At 35.8% G+C, this 23,122-nt stretch overlaps 1 protein-coding gene across 2 annotated transcripts in view; it reads right to left on the bottom strand.

Annotated features, from left to right (window-relative positions):
- The window catches only part of SRBD1 (S1 RNA binding domain 1), a 236,043-nt gene that overhangs the window by 84,869 nt on the left and 128,052 nt on the right, over positions 1–23,122 (bottom strand). For both annotated transcript variants that reach the window (XM_082427667.1, XM_082427668.1), the window contains exon 16: positions 16,514–16,596. In XM_082427667.1, the coding sequence (XP_082283793.1) occupies positions 16,514–16,596 (83 nt within the window). The remainder of the gene's footprint in view (positions 1–16,513; positions 16,597–23,122) is intronic.

Raw genomic sequence — 23,122 nt, 5'->3', positions numbered from 1 at the left:
TCGACTGTTCTACCCTCTTCCCCTCCCACCTCCAAAATACTGAGTCAATTTAAACATCAGATGTGAACCACAACAGAAGAATCAGATATGCAAGGATAACAAGTAAAGTACTACAGACTTACAAAACATTCTCTAGGTAATAACTAACAGAAGTTTAAAGTGTACTTTCTAATTCAACTTCAAATGCCTATCTTTCCCTGTGCAACACGTCCTGTCATTACTATTTATATGAGGCATCTCAGGCAATGGGCCTGTTTCCTCATTCCTGGATTATGAGCACAGCAATGCCGCCACTCTGATCCTTTGTTCTGGAAGTTTTCCTTGCAGATTCTTCCGTCCTCCCTTTTCGCAGAAGGCAATGAACATGCTTATACCTGCTAGTGTGAACTAAATGACCTCTAAGGTCCCTTGTGACTTGAAATTAAATGATTCTAGGAATACTTGAGAAGCTTAGCATATGAATAAATAATAGAAATAAATAGAACCTTAACACAAAGGTTTAAAAAAAACCCCACCAACATAAATGGAATCTGTTTATTTGATGGTTCCATCATATGAAATAAAATGCACCTTCGGGCATTTTCATATATATGTGAAATATATATATTCCTTTTAACATTCAGAAACCATACAGATAACCTTATTTTATTTTCCAACAAGGCATGAAGAAGTAAAATTAGTTTCCCAAGGTCACAAAGCAAATGCAGCTAAACCAAAACAAGACCACAGCTCCCTTTGGTGCACTGGGGCTTTGTGTTCCATTTCACTGAACCACACGGAAATGAGGAAAGGACCAGTGAGAACGTTTATACAATTTCAGTTTAAGGTAAGTTCCCTTTAAACACACCCTGAATTATAACTACCCAACTGCAAGGGGGGGCATATGTCAAAGAGCATAGTTATGCGCCCTAGGTATGACTAACCAAGTATTTTAATCTAGAATCCAAATTTCCTTTGCAAACTTAATGATAAATACAGAATTTCTCTACAAGAAGATATCTCCTGTCTCAGTCTCAACTACAGTGTTCCATTTTATTTAAAACCACGTCCTTACCATCTAGCAAATTGGGCTGGATGTCTTCTGTGTTCTGCTGCCATAGTGGGGTCTATGTTCAGTTAGGAGCATGCCCATAAATTTGTTTTTTGGAAAGCTCCTAAAGTTACTTAAATTTATCAACACACATCTGAGTAGGTTTCAAATCACAAACGAGGGCAGAATCACTTTTTAGAAAAGTCTGGTTGTATTTCACACCATATGAATAGAGGGGACCTGAGTAAGGGACTAAGGAACAGACTACCTCTGCAAAAAGCAGCTCATAGGAGGGTAGAAGGGAGACAAAGAAAGAGACACATAAGCAAGAGAACACAGCAGGAGAAAATGCTGAGGAAGGCAGAGAAGAATGGAGGGCATATTTGGAATCAGACTTCTCCATTATCCATGCTTCTAAAATAACTGTTATGTTCCACATTGGTTTGAGATGGACATTCAGGAGGTGAAGGAAGAGTCACAGACTTTTTAAAGCCAATCCCCAAGAATAATTTTTAAATTTCAATCTTTTAAAAAGTAACCAAACCATGATGAAGACAAATCCGCATGGTGTCAAACGTAACGTCTCTTGGAATGTCCAAAACATGGTTTCATTCTACTAGTAAGGATACCTGAAAGTTTGAGAAGCCCAACCGATGTCATTAAAATTAAGTCTTGCCTACAATCCAATTCCTTCTAAAGTTAAATTCTTACCATAGTCTGTGACCATGGATGGTCATAACTAATCACCGTGGCTGAATCATTCTCAAAGTGGACAAGTTCTCACCAGGACTGACAGCATGTGATGACTAAATAACAACATAACCAGGGGTGCCAGTGTCCCCTCCCAGTCCACCCTGTTTACATAAACCACAGGCCTGGACCTCCCTCCTCTACACTGTCTCTAAACTATACAAATAATGTTTCTCCTGGCCTTTGCCAACTCGCTGGGGAAGCGCTATGAGGGAATGACATAATTTTTAGAGCAAATTTAGGGCTCTGAAGAGATATGTGGTGTGTCGCTCCAAAGAAGCAGAGAGAAAATATAAAACTGATTGTCATCCTTACTTTCATAGAGCCTTGTAATATGCCAGGTATAAAATGCTTTAATGAATTCTTATCAGTTAAGACTGATAGATTTCTGAGTCCTTCTGTTTGTAAGTGGTTGATACTTGGCACATCTGGAAAACGAAGGGGTCTGTCAAAAATATTGCCAGGAAGATGATCTATTTTCCATCAGGTTCACATCACCAGATGACGCTGGATATGGCACAACTCCAGAGAAAACAACCTTATCTTGGTCTCTCAGTGGCTGTTGTTATGAGTATACAAGTGCTTTATAACCCTACAAGCTCATCAGGTGGATGCCTGTTCTGTTCATTTCCTTCTAGAGTGTGTGTACTTCTAGGTGGCATGACATCCTCACCTTCTCCCATAATCACCCCCCACTTCCAAACAAACATTTGTCAGAGACTATTTTACCTAAGATTGATTTTCTTTTCTACTACAGCATTTGTTTATAAATGCATCCAACAAAAGGGAAGAACAACAGGTGCCTCACTTTTTCTTAACTCATATCTGATACCAGATAGTTATCCTCATTGGTGGAGGGGTCAGCAGATTGATTTATTTATGGAGTCCTCCTCTGACGTATATGTGGGCTACCTGGAAACCATAAAGATGTTACCCACTTCCCTAATGCCCTAACACATGAGCCCCCTTCTTTTTTCCCCCCTACTTAACTTGCAGGACTATTTAGATCATTCACATTCATTAAATACCCAAAATAAAATAAAGGAAAAAATTTCAAGTTTAAAATTGGACAAAAACCTTACAGGGAAAAAAAGGAAGAAACCATTTTGTAGATAAACTTCATGCTCTGGTGTTGAAAGTTAAGGTCCACAAATCAAAAAGCAGTCATTTCTACAGAGCTAGGCTTTTCCACCGCTCTCTCAGTGAATCACGCTGTGGTTAGCTGAAAGTGCTGTTCACATAATAAATTAACCACCTCATTTCCTTCATCACCAAAATATACATAGCACCCCCATACAGATTTGTTTTAATAAAAGTAATAAAGCAAGCCCAGAGGTTATGGCTGTTATGACATAATCACACCTCTGAGATTTAAAAACACTCACTTGCACATCATGCCTCAAAAAGTCTTTGTAATCCCCCCTCCAACGAAATCTAACTGCACTCATACTCTCTGGCCCCATTTATTCCAAATAAATAATGAACAAAAGCCTTGTATATGGCAGGAGAAAATTCTCCCTTTCAATTAAACATTTGAAAAGAAAATACATCTTTTTTAATAATACTGTACAATAAACAGCTTGGGTAGCCTGATCTAGATTATTAAAGAAAATATATCACCAGAGGGAATTCCCTGGTGGCACAGTGGTTAAGAGTCCACCTGCCAATGCAGGGGACACAGATTCGAGCCCTGGTCCAGGAAGATCCCACATGCCATGGAGCAACTAAGCCCATGCACCACAACTACTGAGCCTGCGCTCTAGAGCCCACGAGCCACAACTACTGAAGCCCATGCGCCGAGAGCCTGTGCTCCGCAACAAGAGACGCCACCGCAATGAGAAGGCCGTGCACGGCAATGAAGAGTAGCCCCCGCTCACCACAACTAGATAAAGCCCGGGCGCAGCAATGAAAACCCAACGCAGCCAAAAATAAATAAATAAATACATTTATTTAAAAAAAAAAAAAAGAAAGAAAATACATCACCAGAGTTAACAGTGCAGAAAGAAGGCAGCCAACTAGCCTATCTCACCCAAAACCAAAGATATCTTCTAAAGTTAGTTGTTCAAAAAGAAAAACAACCCGTGTTTATTTCTGTGGAAGTGAGAAACAATCTTCATTCTATACAAATCCAGGCAAATTAGTTTTTCTTACCTGTAATGCGATTTAAAATTATTGAGAAAAACCCAGGGAAAAAGACCTCTCATCGATATAATTTTTCCTCAATACAGACTCTTCTCCTTAGAATTCCTTTCCATGATCACCAGAAGAAAGACATTGTAACACAATTGTCCACAGCATAAGAGATTTGCTGGACAAATGTGCCATGAGTGAACTCATACCATAATTGGACAAGGCCAGTTTTCCTGTCTCTGCACCACATTACAATCACTTTGCAGGCAGTTCATTTCTGACCTAAATCTATCAAACTCACAGTCCTTTCTATAGGATCATGCATTTAATGCATATTATTACTATGATAATGATGAAGCCTTCCCCTTGAATTTAAAATATAATATAATCTTACTAGTAATTAAATTTATCTGTGCTATTCTTAAAGCTCACGATCAACACCTACCTCCAACACACATATTTAGAGGAATGAGTTGATCAACATTCCTGAACAATATCAGATATACAGAACATAGTTTTTAAATTCTCGGAAGTGGCCTTCCTAATATTTACACATTTTATTTCTCTTCCCAATCGCTATAATTATCTAGCACAATCTTACATTTGAGTTTTCAATAATTCTTTCTAATATGAACATTATTATGTTATACAGATAGTAGTTTTTTGCACCGAGTAAAGAATTACATCTCAGGTTCTCTCTTTAGTATGCCAAACAATTATCCACACATAATTATATACAAATATTCAGCAAAATAAATAGTAATATCTATATGAATGCCAGAATTAAACATTTTTGCAATAATCGTATTTTTAGTCTATAGACTATCCATCCACGTGCAACCAGTATCAGACTTAACCAGTATACTAAAAACCTCCTTAGAGCTCTGTGGAGAACAAAGATGAAATTTTAAAGAATTTCCATAAGCTTACATTTTAATAGATAATTTCACTTTAAAGGAAAGAGTCTATTCTGATGAATTCCATGGCAACAAAGATTTTTCTTTGATAAGGATATTATACTGTATTAATCATAGACCCTTAGAAATACTGATTTACTAATTTAATCACAATCAAAGAACATTCCTATATAAGCGCTCCCTCTGATCTGTCCCGGTAAGAATTATTTCCATAGGGAAAAGCATGTGTGTTGTCGGGGAGAAAGAAATGAAGAGATACGTGCTATGAAGACTAGTTCTTTCATCCCCAGCAATCCTTTACTTTCCACAGCCATTTTCACTCCACATGGCTATTCTAATGTTCTCTGCTCTTAAGTTCTCACTTTTCCCGAAAAGAGATTCATTAAAAAAAATACTAGTAACCAACATTTCAAGTTTACCAAAATTTTTAAGTGAGAGGGTATAAAATTTTATGGTGCGTTCACAACAGAGTGAAAAATATAATAAATGAACAACTATACTGATTATCTACCATTCGTTCATTCATTCGGCAAATACAATACTTACTGAGTATCTATGTGTGCCAGGTCCTGGGAGCTGTGGATAGGGGTGGAAACACCTTGTCCTCATGTGAGAGTTTACATTCCATTAGAGGAGAGACAGTAAACAAAAGAATACTATGATTTCAGAAACTTTAAAACTAGCGGCTGTTTTTTTGGGGTGGGGGATGAGGCGTTTAAAACACTAGGCTCCCACTTCAAAGAGAAAATAAAACTCTCCAGGTAGAGGAGCAACCCCTCCCAATCCTGCTCTCTTCCACTTCTTCCCAGCCACCCACCACCCCAGGAGCTTCTCTCTTCTGAACTCTTGTCCATTTCCTTCCTTAGCCTATTTCTTAGGTAAGCTGTGGGTGTCATCTCCTCAGGCATCTAGCTTCCTCTCTCTCTAGCATCTTCAACTTCTCCCTCTCTGTTTCTACTTCCTTCCTATAAACATTTAAACACATTTAAATCCTGACCTCCTTTGAAAACTCTCTCCTTTAAAGATCTGTATATACCTGTCTCTAAGTGCTCACCTTTCATTCAGTCCTCCATCTACTTCTGACTTCTGCCTCCACTACTCCAATGAAATTATTCTTGTTAGGGTCACCATCAACATTAAAAAAAAAAACAACATGAAAGACACATTTTCAATTCTTATCCTACCTTTATTTTTTTCAGTGTTTTACAATATTGATTTTTGCTTCTCAAGCTCTCATCCCCCTTAGATACTGGCATGTCCTGATTTTCCTTCTACATTACAAATACTGTAATGTGAATTCAAAACACCTGGAAATCTTGTTAAAATCAGATTCTGATTCAACCGGTCTGGGGTACGGTCCAAGAGGCTTTCAGTAGGGTCTCTTGCTACTCAAAGTATAATCCTCAGACAAACAGCACTGGTATCACCTGGGAGTTTATTAGAAATGCAGAATCTCATGCCCCACCTTAGACCAACTGAATCAAAATCTTCATTTTAACAAGACCTCATGAAGGGTTTTTTTTACTGTACATTCAAGCTTGAGAAGCATTAGAGACCAGTGGTTCTCAAACCTTAGCCATTAAAACACAGATTCCAGTGCCCCACCCACAGAATTTGTGATCCTATATGTCTGGGAAGGGGGTGTAAGAATTTGCATTTCTAACAAGTTCTCAGATGATATTGATGCTGCTGGTCCAGGGACTGTACTTTAAGAAGCAATGGTTCTCAACTCTGCCCGTACATTAGAATCACCTGTGGAATTTTAAAAAGTTTGTTGATGTCTAGGGCCCACCCCAGACCAATTAAACTAAAATATCTGGGGAGGTGGTGTAGGCTAGGATTTTTAAAAGCTCCCTTGCCTAATCTTAAGGTTTCTAATTTAGGTAATTTAGGAGTGTGTTGGTTGGGGGGGGGGGTAGTGGTGAAAAGAAAATAGTATAGGATGAATGCTAGTCATATTATGGTAACATTATTATAACACATTATACTATAACCCCTTAAACATCTGTTCTACCCAACTCTGCCCTGTAAATAAACACTAGAAGTTATAACGGTCTACAGGTTTGTCCTAGGCCATGTCTCTGAAATAACCATTTCAGGTAATGGAGCAAAGCAAATAATATTTAATTATTAAAATTCACAGAGAAGAATCCAATATTTGTGAAATGAAAAAATATAAAGATAGTGTTAAAACTCTGCATTAAAGAGTATTTGACTTGCTGCAAAATTAGTCTTAAAGATGAAAATTTGAAAGAATATTATGAAGAGAAATGTAACCTAGTATTAAAAGTATTTTTTCATTTTTACTGGAAAATGAAAATAGCTTTATTATTTTTCTGGTTACATAAATCCTCACAGTAAAATACACACACACACACACACACACACACACACACACACACACAAACGTATAAGGCAGAAATTAAAACCAACTGAAAGCCAAAGTTCCTGAGATAAAACACATTTATCATTTGACCCAGCTTTCTTGCATCTTTTTATAAAATTTGACTTACTTAACAAAAAAGTTATAAAGTATAAAGGATACCATGTACCCACCAAACAGTCTAAGAAATACAATATAGAGTTGAAACTCCTGTTGTACCCCTCCCAGTTCCCGTTCCCCTCCCATCTCATGCCTCACTCAAGGTAACCACTACCTTAGATTCCAGTACTTATTTCTATATTCTTACTTTGTACATTGGTATTCATAAATAGTACATAGTATTATTTTTCATATTTTAAATTTTTATACCAATCATAAAATACTATACATATTCTGCAACTTGCTTTCTCTCTTAATATTGTATCTTATGAGGTTTATCCATATTAATATAGGTAGCTCTAATTGGGTCATCTTTGCTCCTATGTAATATTCTACCATCTGAGTATACTACAGTTTTATTTTCCTGTTTTCCAGATGAGGGACATACTGTTTCCAAATTTTTACTACTATAAACAGTGCTTCAGTGAATTTCTTGTACATGTCTTCTTGTGCACATGAGAGAGAGTTTTTCAAGGCTATGAATATCTAGCAACGAAATTAAGTTGAAGAGAATCCCAGTCTCTCACTTTACTAGTTTCCAGTTGCTCTCCAAAGAGGTTGTGCCAGTTTATACTTCTACAAATAATGTGTAAGATTCCCAATGCTCCACATTGTTGCTAACATCCAAATTCTCAGACTAACTTTTGACAACCTGAAAGATTTCCCATCGTGGCTTTAGTTTGCATTTCCCCAACTATTAATCAGAGTGATAATTTTTTTCACATTTTTATTTTGCGTGTGTGTCTCCTCTTCTGTCAATTGCCTGTTCACATCCCTTGCTATTTTTCTGTGGAATTGTTTTTTTCTCTTAATTTATAGCAGATCTTTATAAATTATGGATCCTTTGTAGGTTTTATGTGATGCAAATACCTTCTCCCTGTCTGTGGATTTTCTATGTACTGTTTTCTGATTCAGAGATGTTTTAGATTCTAATGCAGAACTTAAAAATCTTTTCCTTTATGGTAGGTAGTACCTTTAGTGTCATGTGTAATTTTTTTTCATTCATTCATGATAAACCTAGTTTAAAATACTGTGAAAATACTTTAAAGTTTTAGAAATCCTAAAAGTGATTTTTGTGCCGATGTATGAAACCAGAAGGTGAACTTAAGTAGAAACGGAAATTGATCTAGTTTCATTGTCCAAGGTCAATGACATACAAGGAGTAAGTAAACAAAAGACAAAGGAAATTAGCTATTTCATTGTTAATAATTTAAGGTATTATTGGTAAAAGGTTTTTCAAACCACACCAACATTTCACATTTCTTTTAAAGATAAGTAATGGTGTTATACTAGGGTGTGTGTATATGTACATGGCTTATTACATCGTCAGTGATTTCTAAGAACCTGAGAAAACTATAGTTAATACCTCAACATAGGAAGCATAATTCAACCAGAAGTGAAAAAACATACCCAGAAAAGACATTTTAAAACTTTAAATTTAGTAATAACCAGGAAATTCTAATATATGAGTTCATGCTCCCAGTCAAGGTTAATTACTTGTTTTTGTTCAATTATAGAAACAGCTCAGTTATGGTCAAAAATAAATGAAATGGGCTTCCCTGGTGGCGCAGTGGTTGAGAATCTGCCTGCCAATGCAGGGGACACGGGTTCGAGCCCTGGTCTGGGAAGATCCCACATGCCGCGGAGCGACTAGGCCCGTGAGCCACAATTACTGAGCCTGCGCGTCTGGAGCCTGTGCTCCGCAACAAGAGAGGCCGCGATAGTGAGAGGCCCGTGCACCGCGATGAAGAGTGGCCCCCACTTGCCGCAACTAGAGAAAGCCCTCGCACAGAAACGAAGACCCAACACAGCCATAAATAAATAAATAAATAAATAAAATAAAATAAAATAATAATAGCAGTTAACATTTATAGAGCACTTTAAAATAAATAAATAAATAAATAAGTAAGTAAATAAATAAATAAATGAAATACCTAAATTGCAAGGCTAAGTTTGAATTTCATGCATAAATACCTGGTAAATCAGGGATTCAAGTACAGCCCGTATCCTGGGATTTACAGTTAAGGGACAAGATTGTAAAAACGTTTGTCAAGGAACTCGTCTATGTGAATACTGCCCAATTTCTAGAACAACTTCCTCTATGTTTCTTTCACCTTTGCGTTTTATCGATTTCAAAATATTGCTTTAGTATAGGGGGCAAAATCCAGGTAAAGTCATCTAAGTGGATATACATGGGACAGACTCTTTTCTATATCCCACTCTACAATAACACATAATTAAAGGATTAAAATGTTTAAAAAGATTTGGACAAACAATACAGGACAGATGAGAATCCTTATTACCCTTTATATACCTAAACTAAAACATTTCATGATCCCTACAATATTAACTATAAAATAGGTTTTAACAGAGTAATGTCACCACTGAAGAGTTGGGTTATTTTGGTTTTGTTTAGTTTTTATCCAGAACTGATCCCACAGAGGGGGTGGGGAAGTAAAATACAAATTCCCACCTTTGAGGTTTTACGATGAAAAACTGCAGCTGGGAAGATGATTTTCCTTTTACAGTGACTCCTCATTATACATAATAATGAGGAATAAAGATGGCCTGGATATAGAAAATCCACTAAGGGTTCCAGAAACTCATTTTAGAAAACGATTTCACTCTCTAATATCATCAAATGATCTAACAGAGAGGCACAAAGGAGGAAAGGGGACTGCCCTGTCTTTCCTACTTTACCGTGCATGCTCATTAACAAATACAGGTGTAAATGAGCATGGAAGTATCTAAAACACAGTCCAAAGAAGAAATAAATAGCAAGTAAATCCAACTTACTCAAGTTGTACTCTCAGGATATGACAAGGCCAAGCTAAACCATCATTCCCCATGTCCCACAGAACTCAACAGAGCCAACCCTGCATCATCCTGCTCTCACCCTGGAGTGTTTTCTTGGGAGTAACACCAAGCCACTTTCCAGCAAAGTCTTTAGGGGTCAGTTAGGGATATGCTGTCATTCGACCACACTGGCTGCCTCTCACTCCAGAAATAATGACAGGCATGTGTTTTTGAAATCAGCCCTCCCCATTTTCTAAGACAAGGACTGGAGTGCTGCCTTGAGCATTTTAGCTGTTATTAAACCAAAAGTATTTTAGTTTCTATTGAAATAATATTATAGCTTCTATTATTTCATCTATTTAACATTCTTTGAACAGCTTTCATTTTTAAAATCAGCACTGTTTGGCTACTCATAATTTAAATCAGAATAAATATAAGTATTAAATTTATACTAAAAGCACTTAAAGGTCCCAACTAAAAAGAAATCCAGCCCCACTCTGGTTGTACCGGAAGTCTATTGTATCAAGGTTTAAAATTAAGTGGCCCATCGGCTGGGAAATGGAAACAGATATTTGTTTTACAGCACATTTTTCCTAATACATAATCACTATAAGAAATTTGAAAAAAAGTAAAAAAAAAAAAAAAAGGAAAGGAAAAGAAAAAAGATTCCCTAATCACACCAACAAAGATATAAATATGTCACCAGCCAGTTACCTTTTTCTTCAATGTAAATGCACATCTCTAGTTCTAAAACACAAATTGGTTTAATTCTGTATCAACAACTTTATTGCAATTTAAAAGTATGTCAAGAGCAATTTCTCATGTCATTAAATCGGCCTTGAAAGCCTAAATTTTTAATGGTTGTATAAATATTTCAACCGGTGGATATACCATAACTCATTTAACTATTTTCCTTTTGTAGCTGCTTCCAACATTTTGCTGTAACAGCAAACTTGTATGTGAATTTTAGAAATAGTTCTTATTACTGCCTGAGAAGAGACTCCTAAAGGAAGAACTACCAGGTCAAAGGGATGCCTTTTCTTAAAGTGCATCTTGATTGGTATTAACTATTTGCTAGAAATAACAATTTACACTTCCACCAGCAGTGTTTGTGAATGCTCATTTCACTGTACCCTTCTTACTTGCACAGATATTTATCATTTTATTACAACTTTACTCGATTGTTAGGTTGAAATAATAACCCCTTGTCTAATTTGGGTTTGTTTGATAAAGAGAGAAATTTATATTTCATCCATGGTGAATGGTATGTAGAGGCTCTTTGTAAATGTTTTGTAAATGTTTTATATAAACCAATATATAAATGTATACAAATCAACAAGAAAATACCAAACTCTAATAATAAAATGTGTACTAGTTACATGTACATGTACATTTGTGGCCAATAACTTCCCTACTTCATCATCTGGCTTTAAACTTACGTTACATAGCACAGCAAATCCACTCTTAGGTATATATTCAAGAGAAATGAAAACATACATCATAAAAACTTATACACAGTTTTACTATACATCCATATATCTCTAGATAAAAAGCCAATAGACTAGTTTTGGATGGATCCACTGAACAATGTTAGCTCACCTAAGAACTGAATATCTAATGGTAATTTCTTGTTGCTCATTAACCAATACCTATTTAAAAATAAAATGCTAAATCTACGCCCCCAAAATAAAATAAATAAAAATAAAATAAAAACTTGTACACAAATGTTCATAGTAGCATTATTCATAATAGCCCCAAAATGGAAATAACCCAAACTTCCATGAACTGATAAATGGATAAACAAAATGTGGTATATATATACAATGAGATACTATCACCCATAAAAAGGAATGAAGTTCTGATACATGCTACACTATGGATGAACCTTGAAAACATTATGCTAAAGGAAAGAAGCCAGTCACAAAAGGCCACATATTGTATAATTTCATTTATATGACAGATCCAGAATAGATAAATCAATAGAAACAGAAAATAAATTAGTAGTTGCCCTAGGGCTGGGGAAGAAGGGAGAGCTGGAGAGTGACTGCTAATGGTTTCTTTTTGGGGTGATGAAAATGTTCAAAAATTAAGGGTAACAGTTTCACAACCCTATGAATATACTAAAAACCTTTGACTTGTTCACTTTAAGTGGGTGGATTTATTCATGTATGTATGGTTTGTGATTATATCTCAATAAAGCTGTTTTTAAAATGTATGTGTTGCTATGTTGTGGTCTATAAAGCTCCTACCAAAAAAGTGGACTTGTCTCTTACTCTAATTTTTAGAAGTGTTTAATACTGCATATTTTTTGAAGCTATGTTGTTAGCATTCTATAATGCTCAGGGCAATTATACCTTCTTAGGATACTCTATCTGTAATTAATATAAAATATCCCTCTTTGACCTGTTTAATGCATTTTGCCTTAAATTCTATTTCATCTCATGTTAACATTGCTGATTTTTTCATTCGTGTGGAATATTTTTCTTCAAATTTCAAATATCAAGGTTGCTTTTTTCTTTAGAAGTACCTCTTGCACATATACATCTTAGTGCTATATTTTATTTTTAAAAGTCTGAGATTCTATTCATAGGGGAATTTACCTATTACTATACTTTCACCTTTACCTATTACTATACTTATTCCTCTCATCATATACTTTTTTAATTTACTATACTTTCTTATTTTCTTTTCTCTGCCTTTGGTTGGAATGATAAACTTTAGTTTTTACTCTCATGATTTATATTAAATGTCCTATTTGTGGTTATTATCCATATATTTCAGATTATGTTTTTCTAAAAAATTGTAGAGTTAATCTATATCTGAATCTTTTTCCTGAGAAAGAATCCTAATACTTCATCACTTCTTTTTCTTATACCCTCTCATGTTGAGTTGATCTGATCCAGACTAATATATTTAAAAATGAACATTATCGTTAAAAAACTATGAGACTCAACAATACAGATACACTTTACTGGATACGTGTGTATTGTAAAGCTCTCCACTGTTTCCTTACCTTGATCTTGTTTCCTCACAGCATGCCTTTCCCTTCTTCGGACCTCCATTCCCCCTCCCCACCCCATCCCCCACCCCCACCCCACCCCACCCCCACCCTCCGACACTTTAGGCAGGAGTAATTCCATAAATAATTCTTTCAAAGAAGGTCTGTAACAACCAGAGAAGGTGAATCATTATAGATCCAAAAATGCTTTTATTTTCCTCTCACATTGAATTGCTGGTTTGCCTGAATATAGAATTATAGGTTCAAAATAAAATTTTTCTCACAACTTCAAAACTACTGCATTTCTATCTTCTATTACTTGTTTTTTTTACCAATAATAGTACTGATGTCAACTTGATTCTTTCCTTTGTAGATAAACTATGTTTGCTCTCTGGAAGCTTTTAGTTAGTTCCTCCGTATTACTAGCATTCTGAAATTTCACAGGAAGGCATCTGAGTGTAGGTCTTTTGTTACTCTTTTATGCAGTATTCATTAGGCCTTTTCAAAAGACTTGTCCTGTCAACTGGAGAAATTTCATTCTATTATTTCTGTGATTATAACTCCCCTTCACTCATTGTTTATTTGAACCTTCTGTTAGATGAATGTTGAAGCTTTAGAAGGAGCTCTACATCATATGACTTTTTGTTCATGCTTCCCACCTTTTTCAGTTTAAGACTGCACTCTAAGGAATCTCTTAGCTCAATCTTCCAATTCATTAATTTGCTTTTAGCTGTGTTCACTCTATTTCACCCGTTTATGTGTTTTTTTTTTAATCTTAACAATCATATTTTAAAATTCTTAGATCGGTTTAATTTCATTCTATCCCATATTTGTTTCAGAAATGCAATAACCACTTATCTCTCTGTGAATGTTAATTTAACTTATTTCAGAGTCTGTTGCCTGTTCATTGTTTCTTTGGGTGTTATTTTTTTAAGTTTGGTGCCTCATTTTTCTATCATAGGTTTTCCTCAAACATTTAGTGATTCTTGGCATCAAGATCGTTTCAGAGTCCCTCTTTGTCTGTGTATGCTGTTTCTGTTCAGCACCATGTGCCTCGAGTGATAATGTGGGATATGATGCCAGGTGTCATGTACATGTCAGGAGTTTGTCCTGCCAGGAAGAGACTCCTTGAGCTTCCTGACAATCAAAAGCTACTTAAGGGATCACCCAGCCTCTCTGGCCTCTGTGTTATACTCAGTGCTTTAGCTAGGATTCACAGAATATTGAGGGAGGGGGGTCACCACAGGCTTAGCTGCTCTATACACATCTGCTTATCTAATCCTGCAGGTCCCCTCCCCACTACTTAAATATGACTCTGCTTTCAGAACCCTACTGATCTATATATTTTCGGGTGTGGCTCCACCATGTTTCATTTTTCTGTGGATGTGATTCTTCAGGCTTAATATCTTTCAAGAATTCCTGAAATTTCTACCCACTGATGGGACTCTTTCTTATTTTTCCCGGACTATTATCAATTGATTCATATAAGTGAGTGTTTACATAGGTACAGATATATATGCACAACTTTTCTGTCATCTTACGGAATTTGGAGTTGTGGATATGCCAGTGGTGGTGGTAATGTAGTTAGAATATCATGAGCTCTGCCTACCATTTTGATCATTTTCTTAGTGTCATTATTTGCTAAATAGTCTGTACTCCAATGTTAATATGGCCATATCTCTTAATCTCAGACTTGTATATCCAACTCCTAGTTTCCTGTATTTCTTACAGGCACCACAGATTTAACGTGTTCGAAACTGAATTGCTAACCTTATCCTCACCAAATCTGCTCCACTCAGGCATCCTCAGGACCTTTGGAGCAAATTCTTCACAACTCCTTTTCCCTCACTATCACCAAGTAGTCCCTAAAAATAGATTTAACTTCTTTCCATTTCTACTGCCATTAACTTTGTCCAAGCCACCATTATCTTTCACCTGGAGTAGTCCGAGTCAACATTTAAAAATACAAATCAGATCACGGCATTCCTCTGCTTAAAACTCTTCCTTTACTTCTCATTGCTGTTGGAATGAATTCCAAACTGTTTTCACGTTAAATGCTATCTCAGAATCCAAATCTGGAGACTAGGTCCCTGCTATTTACTTAAAGACCACTTTGATGCCAATAGGTTATTAGCCTCCTGGGTTCTATAAGTTTGACTTTCTCTTTCCTTTGTTCTACTAAGGAACTGAGGTATTCCATAACTTCCATAACTTCACCTTGAATTAATATAACTATAATTTCTCTTAACTATGATGCCTATATCATAAAACTGCTATAAGAGGTATACTCTTTAGTTACTAGGCATTTTATCTATCTGTAGCTAGATCAGTCCCTTTAGGAACCATCCTCGCCAGTGAACAAGTCCAGTTAAAGGTTTGGATGCCTCTTGGTCTAACTTGCTCTAAAATGGGAAAACTCCAGTTAAGTCCCAATATATGACCGGTTAGTCCAGGCTTTGACAGTGGGAGCCTGGGTAAAAATCCTAACTACTCTAGGACACAGCTTCTTTTCCTGTCAGATGAGCAGGGTAGGGTTGTATGATCTCAAAGGTCTCTTCCATTTCTAGTGGCCACAGATTCCGTGACCTCATATAATATTTCCTTAGAGAAAGTATAGTACCTATCACTCAAATCTCATGAAAATTATATAGAGGGTAATATTCTATTTCAGGCTTAAGAAGAACTTTCATCAAAGAGAAAATAATTCAACTTGAGGTTTCTGGAGACCACTTAAGCCAACATGGATTCATTTTGCCAAGATTTAGTGCTGCTCTCAATTGCCTAAGGAACACAATCTCAAGAACTGGAGATACAGCAGCAACACCAAGAAGCACTATTACTACTATTACTACTACACAGTAACAAAAATGAAAGGTTTTAGCTCATACTGGGAAATGACCAAAAACTAACTATAATAATCAAATAGGAATGAAAACAGGAAAAAAAATCACAGTAGGTACCAAAGGTTTCTTCCTGAAAGATCAATAAAGATCAATAGTTCATACTGGTTTACAAAAAGAGCCAACATACCCCCCTTTCTCCACACCCCTTCCATTTTTATAGCGACGTTAAAAGGAGAGGCTCTTCAGATTAAGTTACTAGTCGTATCTAGAGTTTTAATAGTCTTTAAAGTGATTATAGTCTATTATAAGCTTTGATCAAAATCATAAAGACCAGGAAAAAAAAAATTCTCTCCTTCCTGAATAATTTATAATACCTAACTACCTTCCCACGAACTGTATAAACCTTTGAAAATGGGAACTTATTCCCACTGACAATTACTATGCCAAGTTTGAGTACTGTCTCTGTATTGATGGATTTCACAAATTAAATGATCCACACTGCTTTACCTGATACATTCCAACTCCAATGTGCTTCGGCTCAATTTTCACTAGCTCAGCTAATGGATCTTGTACACGCCTTGCTATGGAAACTGAAAAAACAGAATCAGAAAACAAGTATGGCTTAATGTGAAAAGCAGTATGCAGATAATTACTATTTTAGTTCCTCATAATGCATAGTTATCCCTCGTTATTCCTCCCCCCAAGGAGGCCAACAATTTAACCAAGTTTCAGAGTTCCTTTTTTTTTCCACACAAAAAGTGAATGCAAAATTTCAGGATTAATTATGTCACCAGAACTCCTAGGTGTTCCTGAGCACGAACACATTGAAAGGGTTATACATTTGGAAAAACAAATAAAACACTTAGTTGCTATATTTATACAATTACCTGTTCGTTCTTTAAATATAGTATAGTAGGGCACCTCACACTTTAAAGAACAAGTAGATATTTGTTTTACTTTTAAATAATCCTGCATTGCTATAAACATGATACACATTTGTACATTAAATATGCTTATTAGGACTAGATCCTGATAAAGATGAGTAAATGATAGAATCATATCTTATTGCAATCAGAGATCAAGTTAGTTGACTAGTGAATACTCTTGAATCACCTTGAATATGATTGCAAGATCAGTCTGAGAAGTGATCTGAGTCCCAACTGCTTGTTCCTAACAGTCCTAATTACGTCCCTTTCTTGACCATCACTTTCCATTTTTAAGAGACTTGAGAGTTAACTTTAAACATCCTTTGTGTCATGATTTTTATTTAGTCATCATATATTATCATCTTTTTAAAAGCCGTATGTTATTAACAAAATCTTATAACTTATTTAGCTTATAAGATAGATTTAGTTAGAGAAAAGAAATTTAGTTGCATTGAGTGTTTACAAATGAACAGCTTTTATTTTCTAAACACATGAAAGCTAGTCAGTGTCACCTACTCATACAGAAGGTTGGATGAAATATAAATTCATTAAGTAAAAACATTAAGGCCATTAAAGGAAACCCCATGCCTGTTTTCGTGTTAAACTATTCAAGGTCTGGTAAAAGAAGCCACTTCTTAGAAGTAACTATCAGATTCTCCAGTCACTGATTTGTGCCACCTCTCATCAGAGATAAGATCTACTGTGAACATCAAGTTCACTGCACATTCAAGTCTTTTTCATATCTTTTATTATTACTGCCAACAGACAGTGACAATGGCAGCTTGCAAAGCAAGCTTAGAGAGCAATAAGCTGATGTTTTACAATCTGCCTATTTCTCCCACAGAAGAGATGGGGATTCCAAGGCCTTCACATACACCTTTCTCATCAAATCTCATAAAAAGTTAATTAGTGCAAGCATGCCAGGTTATAGGAGAAATGGTTTCCTTTAATAACCACATTTATAGTCATATGAAAACATATGCCACCAGAGAAATACCTGATATCCTCTAAAACCAAATACAGTCAGGCCTCCATATCTGTGGGCTTCACATTCACAGATTCAACCAACTATGGATCAAAAATATTTGAAAAAAAAATTCCATAAAGTTCCAAAAAGGAAAACTTGAATTTGATGCTCTCACCGACTATTTATATTGCACTTACAACTATTTACATAGCATTTACATTGTATTAGGTATTATAAGTAATCTAGAGATGATTCAAAGTATATTGGAGGATGTGCATAGGTTATATGCAAATACTATGCTATTTTATGTAAGGGACTTGAGCATCCTTGGATTTTGGTATCTGAGACGGGTCCTGAAACCAATCTCCTGTGGATACCAAGGGACAACTCAACTGTATTATTTCCTTATTCTAGCCTTTACATATATTATACAATAAGAGTGATTTTCAAACACATACATACATTGCCAAAATATTTTCGGATTAAAAAAACAACCCACAACAGTAGACCAAGTTAAGGTAATAGGCATCAGAACGTTTGCTGTGTAGGAAGGCAATATTAGAAATTCAATAACAATATATCAATAATAGGTAAATCTCTCAAATCTACACCTTCAGGAAAACCCACATTATGAAAACCTAAACTTAGAAATTGTGTGAGTAGATCCCATATTTTAACATTTCTGAAATACACAAAAGGATTTTAAACTATTTTCTACTGGATTCCCTCCTAACATTTCACTGCCAGTGTAGCCTTTGTTCATCCTAATATTGCTAAATATTAGCAACAATGGATTAAAAATGATGGCTTCTAGATGACATATTCTACAATAAGTCCCAATGGCTTCTGGAGTTACAGTGTACCCCGTAAACAACCCCCGACATAGATCTAATATTTCTAGAATTGGCATTTCACTTTCAGATGCTGTTCATTCTGTGTAGCATAGAAACCCAAGCACGGAAGAGATGGGAGGCAGGAGGAGGGAGAGAGATGAACATTGTTTAAAGTAGAATTCGAAAAGTAGTATGCTCAGGCTTTGGAGAAAAGATGGTGTTGTTTTCCTGCTGGCAGGATAATCAAGAGAAGGGTTATGCAATAAACAGTAATAATGATCAGGCTGACAACAGATTTCTGAAAGTAAGAGACAGATAAGTAGTTCAGGCAAAAGGAGTTTAATAGATTGCTGATAAAAAAAAAAGAAGAGGGAGTAAGAATCATGGCCCGAAACTTGGGGCACATTCATATTTTGAGACAGAAAAGAGAAGGAGGAAATGGTGAAAGAGGCAGAGAAGGAATGGTGAGGAAAGTATAGCAAAAGAAGTCAAAAAGACTTCTGGAACATGTTAAACATAGAGCTACCCTATGTCCCTATGTCCCCAAGTTTTTACTCCTAGGTACATACTCAAAAGAAATAAAAACATCGGTCTACATAAAATCTTGTACATGGATGTTCACAGCAGCATTATTCATAATAGCCACAAAGGTGAAAACAACCCAAATATCCAACAACTGATAAATGGATGAATACAATGTGGTATACCTGTACAATGGTAAATTATTTGGCAATACAAAGGAATGGAGTACTGATATATGCTACAGCACGAGTGAACTTTGAAAACACTATGCTAAGTGAAAGAAGCCAGCCAATCACAAAAGACCTCATATTGTCATGGTTCCATTTATATGAAATATCCAGAATAGGCAAATCCATATAGACAGAAGGTAGATTAGTGTTTTCCAGGGATTGGAAAGAAGAGGGGAAGGGGGACCGATTGCTAATGGGTATGGGGTTTCTAGGGGCAATGAAAATATTCTAAAATTGGATAGTGGCAACAGTTACACAACTCTGACTATACTAAAAAATGATGACATATACTTTAAAAGGGTAAACTGTATGCTATGTAAACTATATCTCAATGAAGTTGTTATGTATTTTTTAAATGCAGTATGTCCAAATGTATGGCAAATATTGACTATTTTGCCCACATGTAACATCAACATTTCTCTGTATCACTGCGACTATTTACCACTGTTTAGGAAGTTCTACTTAACGCAATTGGAAGAGAAAAGAAAGAAGGTATAATTACTCAAAAGACAGAAACTAGATTATTTATTATTACTTGCAGATGATGACTGTCTACTTAGAAAACCCAAGCAAGTCAACTGAAAAAATATCAGAACTAACAAGATTTCAATCAGTTGGTTGGTTTCAAGACACCCAGAAAAAAACTGATGCTCCACCATATGCCATCAACAACCAATAAGAAAATATCATGAAGGAGAATCTATTCACTGTCTCTGTGTGTGTGTGTGTTTGTGTGTGTGTGTGTGTGTGTGTGTGTATTGCGGGTGAGTAAGAAAAATACAATGTGCATAACCTGGATGAAGGTATAAATTTAATGGAATTTCACTGTATTTCTACAGAGTTTGAAAAATATTAGTTAAATGGCTCTAAAGTTTATACAGAAAGAAAGAAATGCATAGGACAAGTGCAATGAAAAAGATTAAGGCAAGTCATATTATAAGCCACAGTAATTGAAAGAGTCTTGCGTTGTAGCAGACTAGACAGACCAAGGAAAAAGGGAAAAAAGTACATATAGGAATTTCATTTTTTGTTTGTGTTTTTTTTTTACATGGAATTTCGTTTTTAATAAATGGTAATTTGTTAAACGGTAATGAAACATATTGTGTAAAGGAAGACAGTAAAAAGCAGGGAAAAGCAGGGAAAAGGAGCTTCGACTGAGTGAAGATTATCATCCTAAAAGGTAAGCAACCAGAGCTACAGCCATATGCAGTAGCACTGAAAACAACATTTCCCCCTCATTCATAAGGCATGTTATATCCAAAGGACAAAAGGGGTTCTACTGGTTTTGGTCTTCAGTTCCATGAAATACATAGAATCTTAAAGCTTCTAGAGCAAATAAATGTATTGCTTAAAAGACTGTACTAAACTGTGTTCTCTTTAAAATTTGCCTTACTCTGTTATCTGAGAATATCAAAGTGGAAATCTTTATTTTTAAAGTCCAATACTCACTTCTTTTTTATACTTCCTCTTGCCATCAGACAACAAAAAGAGGAATCCCCATGCTGTCTTATTTCATTCAACAACTCCTAATTAGAATTTTTTTCACTAAAAAGCTTATTAAAATATAGTTTTAATGCTCTTAATGCAAATTTATTATAATCTTGATCCTCTAATTAGTAAATACATTTTTCAATAAGGAGCTGACAAATCTGTTGACCTGATATAAATACTCTATATCTTGATTGCAGTGGTTGTGGTTACCTGACTAGCACAAGCTTTTCAAAATTCATAGATGGTGTACCTAAAAAAGGTGAATTTTACTTTATGCAAATAGACCCTTAAATTTGAAAGAAATATCTTTTCTCTAAGGATATCAAACTTTTTCTTTATTTTTTTTCTTTCTGTATAGTCTCTACTTCTTCCATGTAGTGTACCCCACCTCCCACCCCATATTTTGGCATCTGTCTTTAATAGCATAAGTTTTCCTTACATGTTAAGTGACCCTAGACTTTCCATCAGGGGTAGGGTACTAAAAAGCTGACTGTTAAGTGCTTTGCTCAAAGGTGAGGTTTGTCAACTGTGGGCTTCACTATAGGGTGATTTGGCCATTTCTTTGTGAAATCTCTGATCTCAGTTTCTTTAGGTGTGTTCTCTTGTGTTCTAGCCAGAATCCCCTAGTCTCCCACATGGAAGATTTAGTCCTCTCTAAGGTACCTACAACAGCATGTCAATAATTATTTAATCTTTCTTTTTTTTAGTAGGTATTCCCACTCTCACTTATAACCCATGTCCTCCAGTGTAGAAACCTTCGGTTTAACCCTCTCTAGAGAACAATTCTCCAGTCTTCTGCAAAAGTGGAAGAAGGACAGTTACTCAACTGTGTGGAATGGGAGGTCTAATTCATTTCTTCTTTTTTTACTGATGTGAAATTCACATAACATAAACTTAACCATTTTAAGGTGTACCGTTCAGTGGTATTTAGTATACTTAAAACACTGTGCAAACCACCACCTCTATCAAGTTCCAAAACAGTTTCATCACCCCCAAAGGAAACCCTGTACACATTAAGCAGTCCCTCTTCATTGTCCCCTCCTCCCAGCCCCTGGCAACCACCAATCAGCTCTCTGTGTCTGCAGATTTGCCTATTCTGGACATTTCACATATATATGCAATCATACAATATGTGACCTTTTGTGTTTAGCTTCTTTCACTTAGCATGTTTTCAAGGTTCATCCATGTTGTAGCACGTATCATTACTTCATTCTTTCTTATGGCTGAAAATACTCTTCCATCGTATGGATAGACCACATTTTGTTTATCTATTCACCTGCTGATAGACATTTGGGTTGTTTCCAGTTTTGGGCTATTGTGAATAGTGCTGCTATGAGCATCTGTGTACAAGTATTTGCTGAGTACCTGTTTTCAATTCTTTTGAGTATATACCAAGGAGTGGGATTGCTGGGTTATATGATATTCTATGTTTAACTTGATCTCACTGCTTTTTAAACAGACTTTCAATCAATCCTCCTATTTTAGACCCATTCTCAGCCCTCCCAAGATACTTCTAAAGGTGCTTAGTGCATTTCCTGAGTCTTTAGGGTTTCTACGATCTATTTCAGGTTAGCTCTGTTTTCTACAATGCTGTCTCGGTATTCCACTTTCTCAAGTTGGCTAGATCTCATCCGGTTTCCAGCTTCAAAACTATTGTTGCCGTTATCTCCTCTCCCATTCTCCTTGTCCTAGTAAGTTTATGCCTTCATTCTATCAAGTTACTGTCATTTTAATGAGATTTCAGAAGAGAGTGAAGGAGTAACAGGTATATTTAATCTTCATTTTAAATCAGAAATCCATAATAAACGTTTTAATACCAACTATCTACTATTCTATCCATCCAATTTAAACTGTCTCAGTACAATGAACTTATTATGAAGGGAATGTAAGCATATATAAGGATAACTTCTGTTTTCAATAAGCTGATAAACTGGTCAAGAAGATGTAGCAAGATAAAGGTCATTTTCTTACATATGTTTAACACTTGTATGAATGTTGAGGTTCCGTTATATTTGATACGGTAAACTTATGGAGGGTTGAAAGGTAAAACCCACACCCACAGATAGGTCAGGTCTCAGATGAAGTATGAAGTCATCCCAGGCATCAATCACTAGGAAAGAGAAAGATTCCTAGTGAGAAAACAGGAA

Source organism: Balaenoptera physalus (assembly GCF_965194825.1).
Source record: "Balaenoptera physalus genome assembly, chromosome: 15".
Taxonomy (NCBI): Eukaryota; Metazoa; Chordata; class Mammalia; order Artiodactyla; family Balaenopteridae; genus Balaenoptera; species Balaenoptera physalus.
The sequence above is the reverse complement of the archived record's forward strand: the minus strand, read 5'-3'. Positions and strand labels throughout refer to the sequence as shown.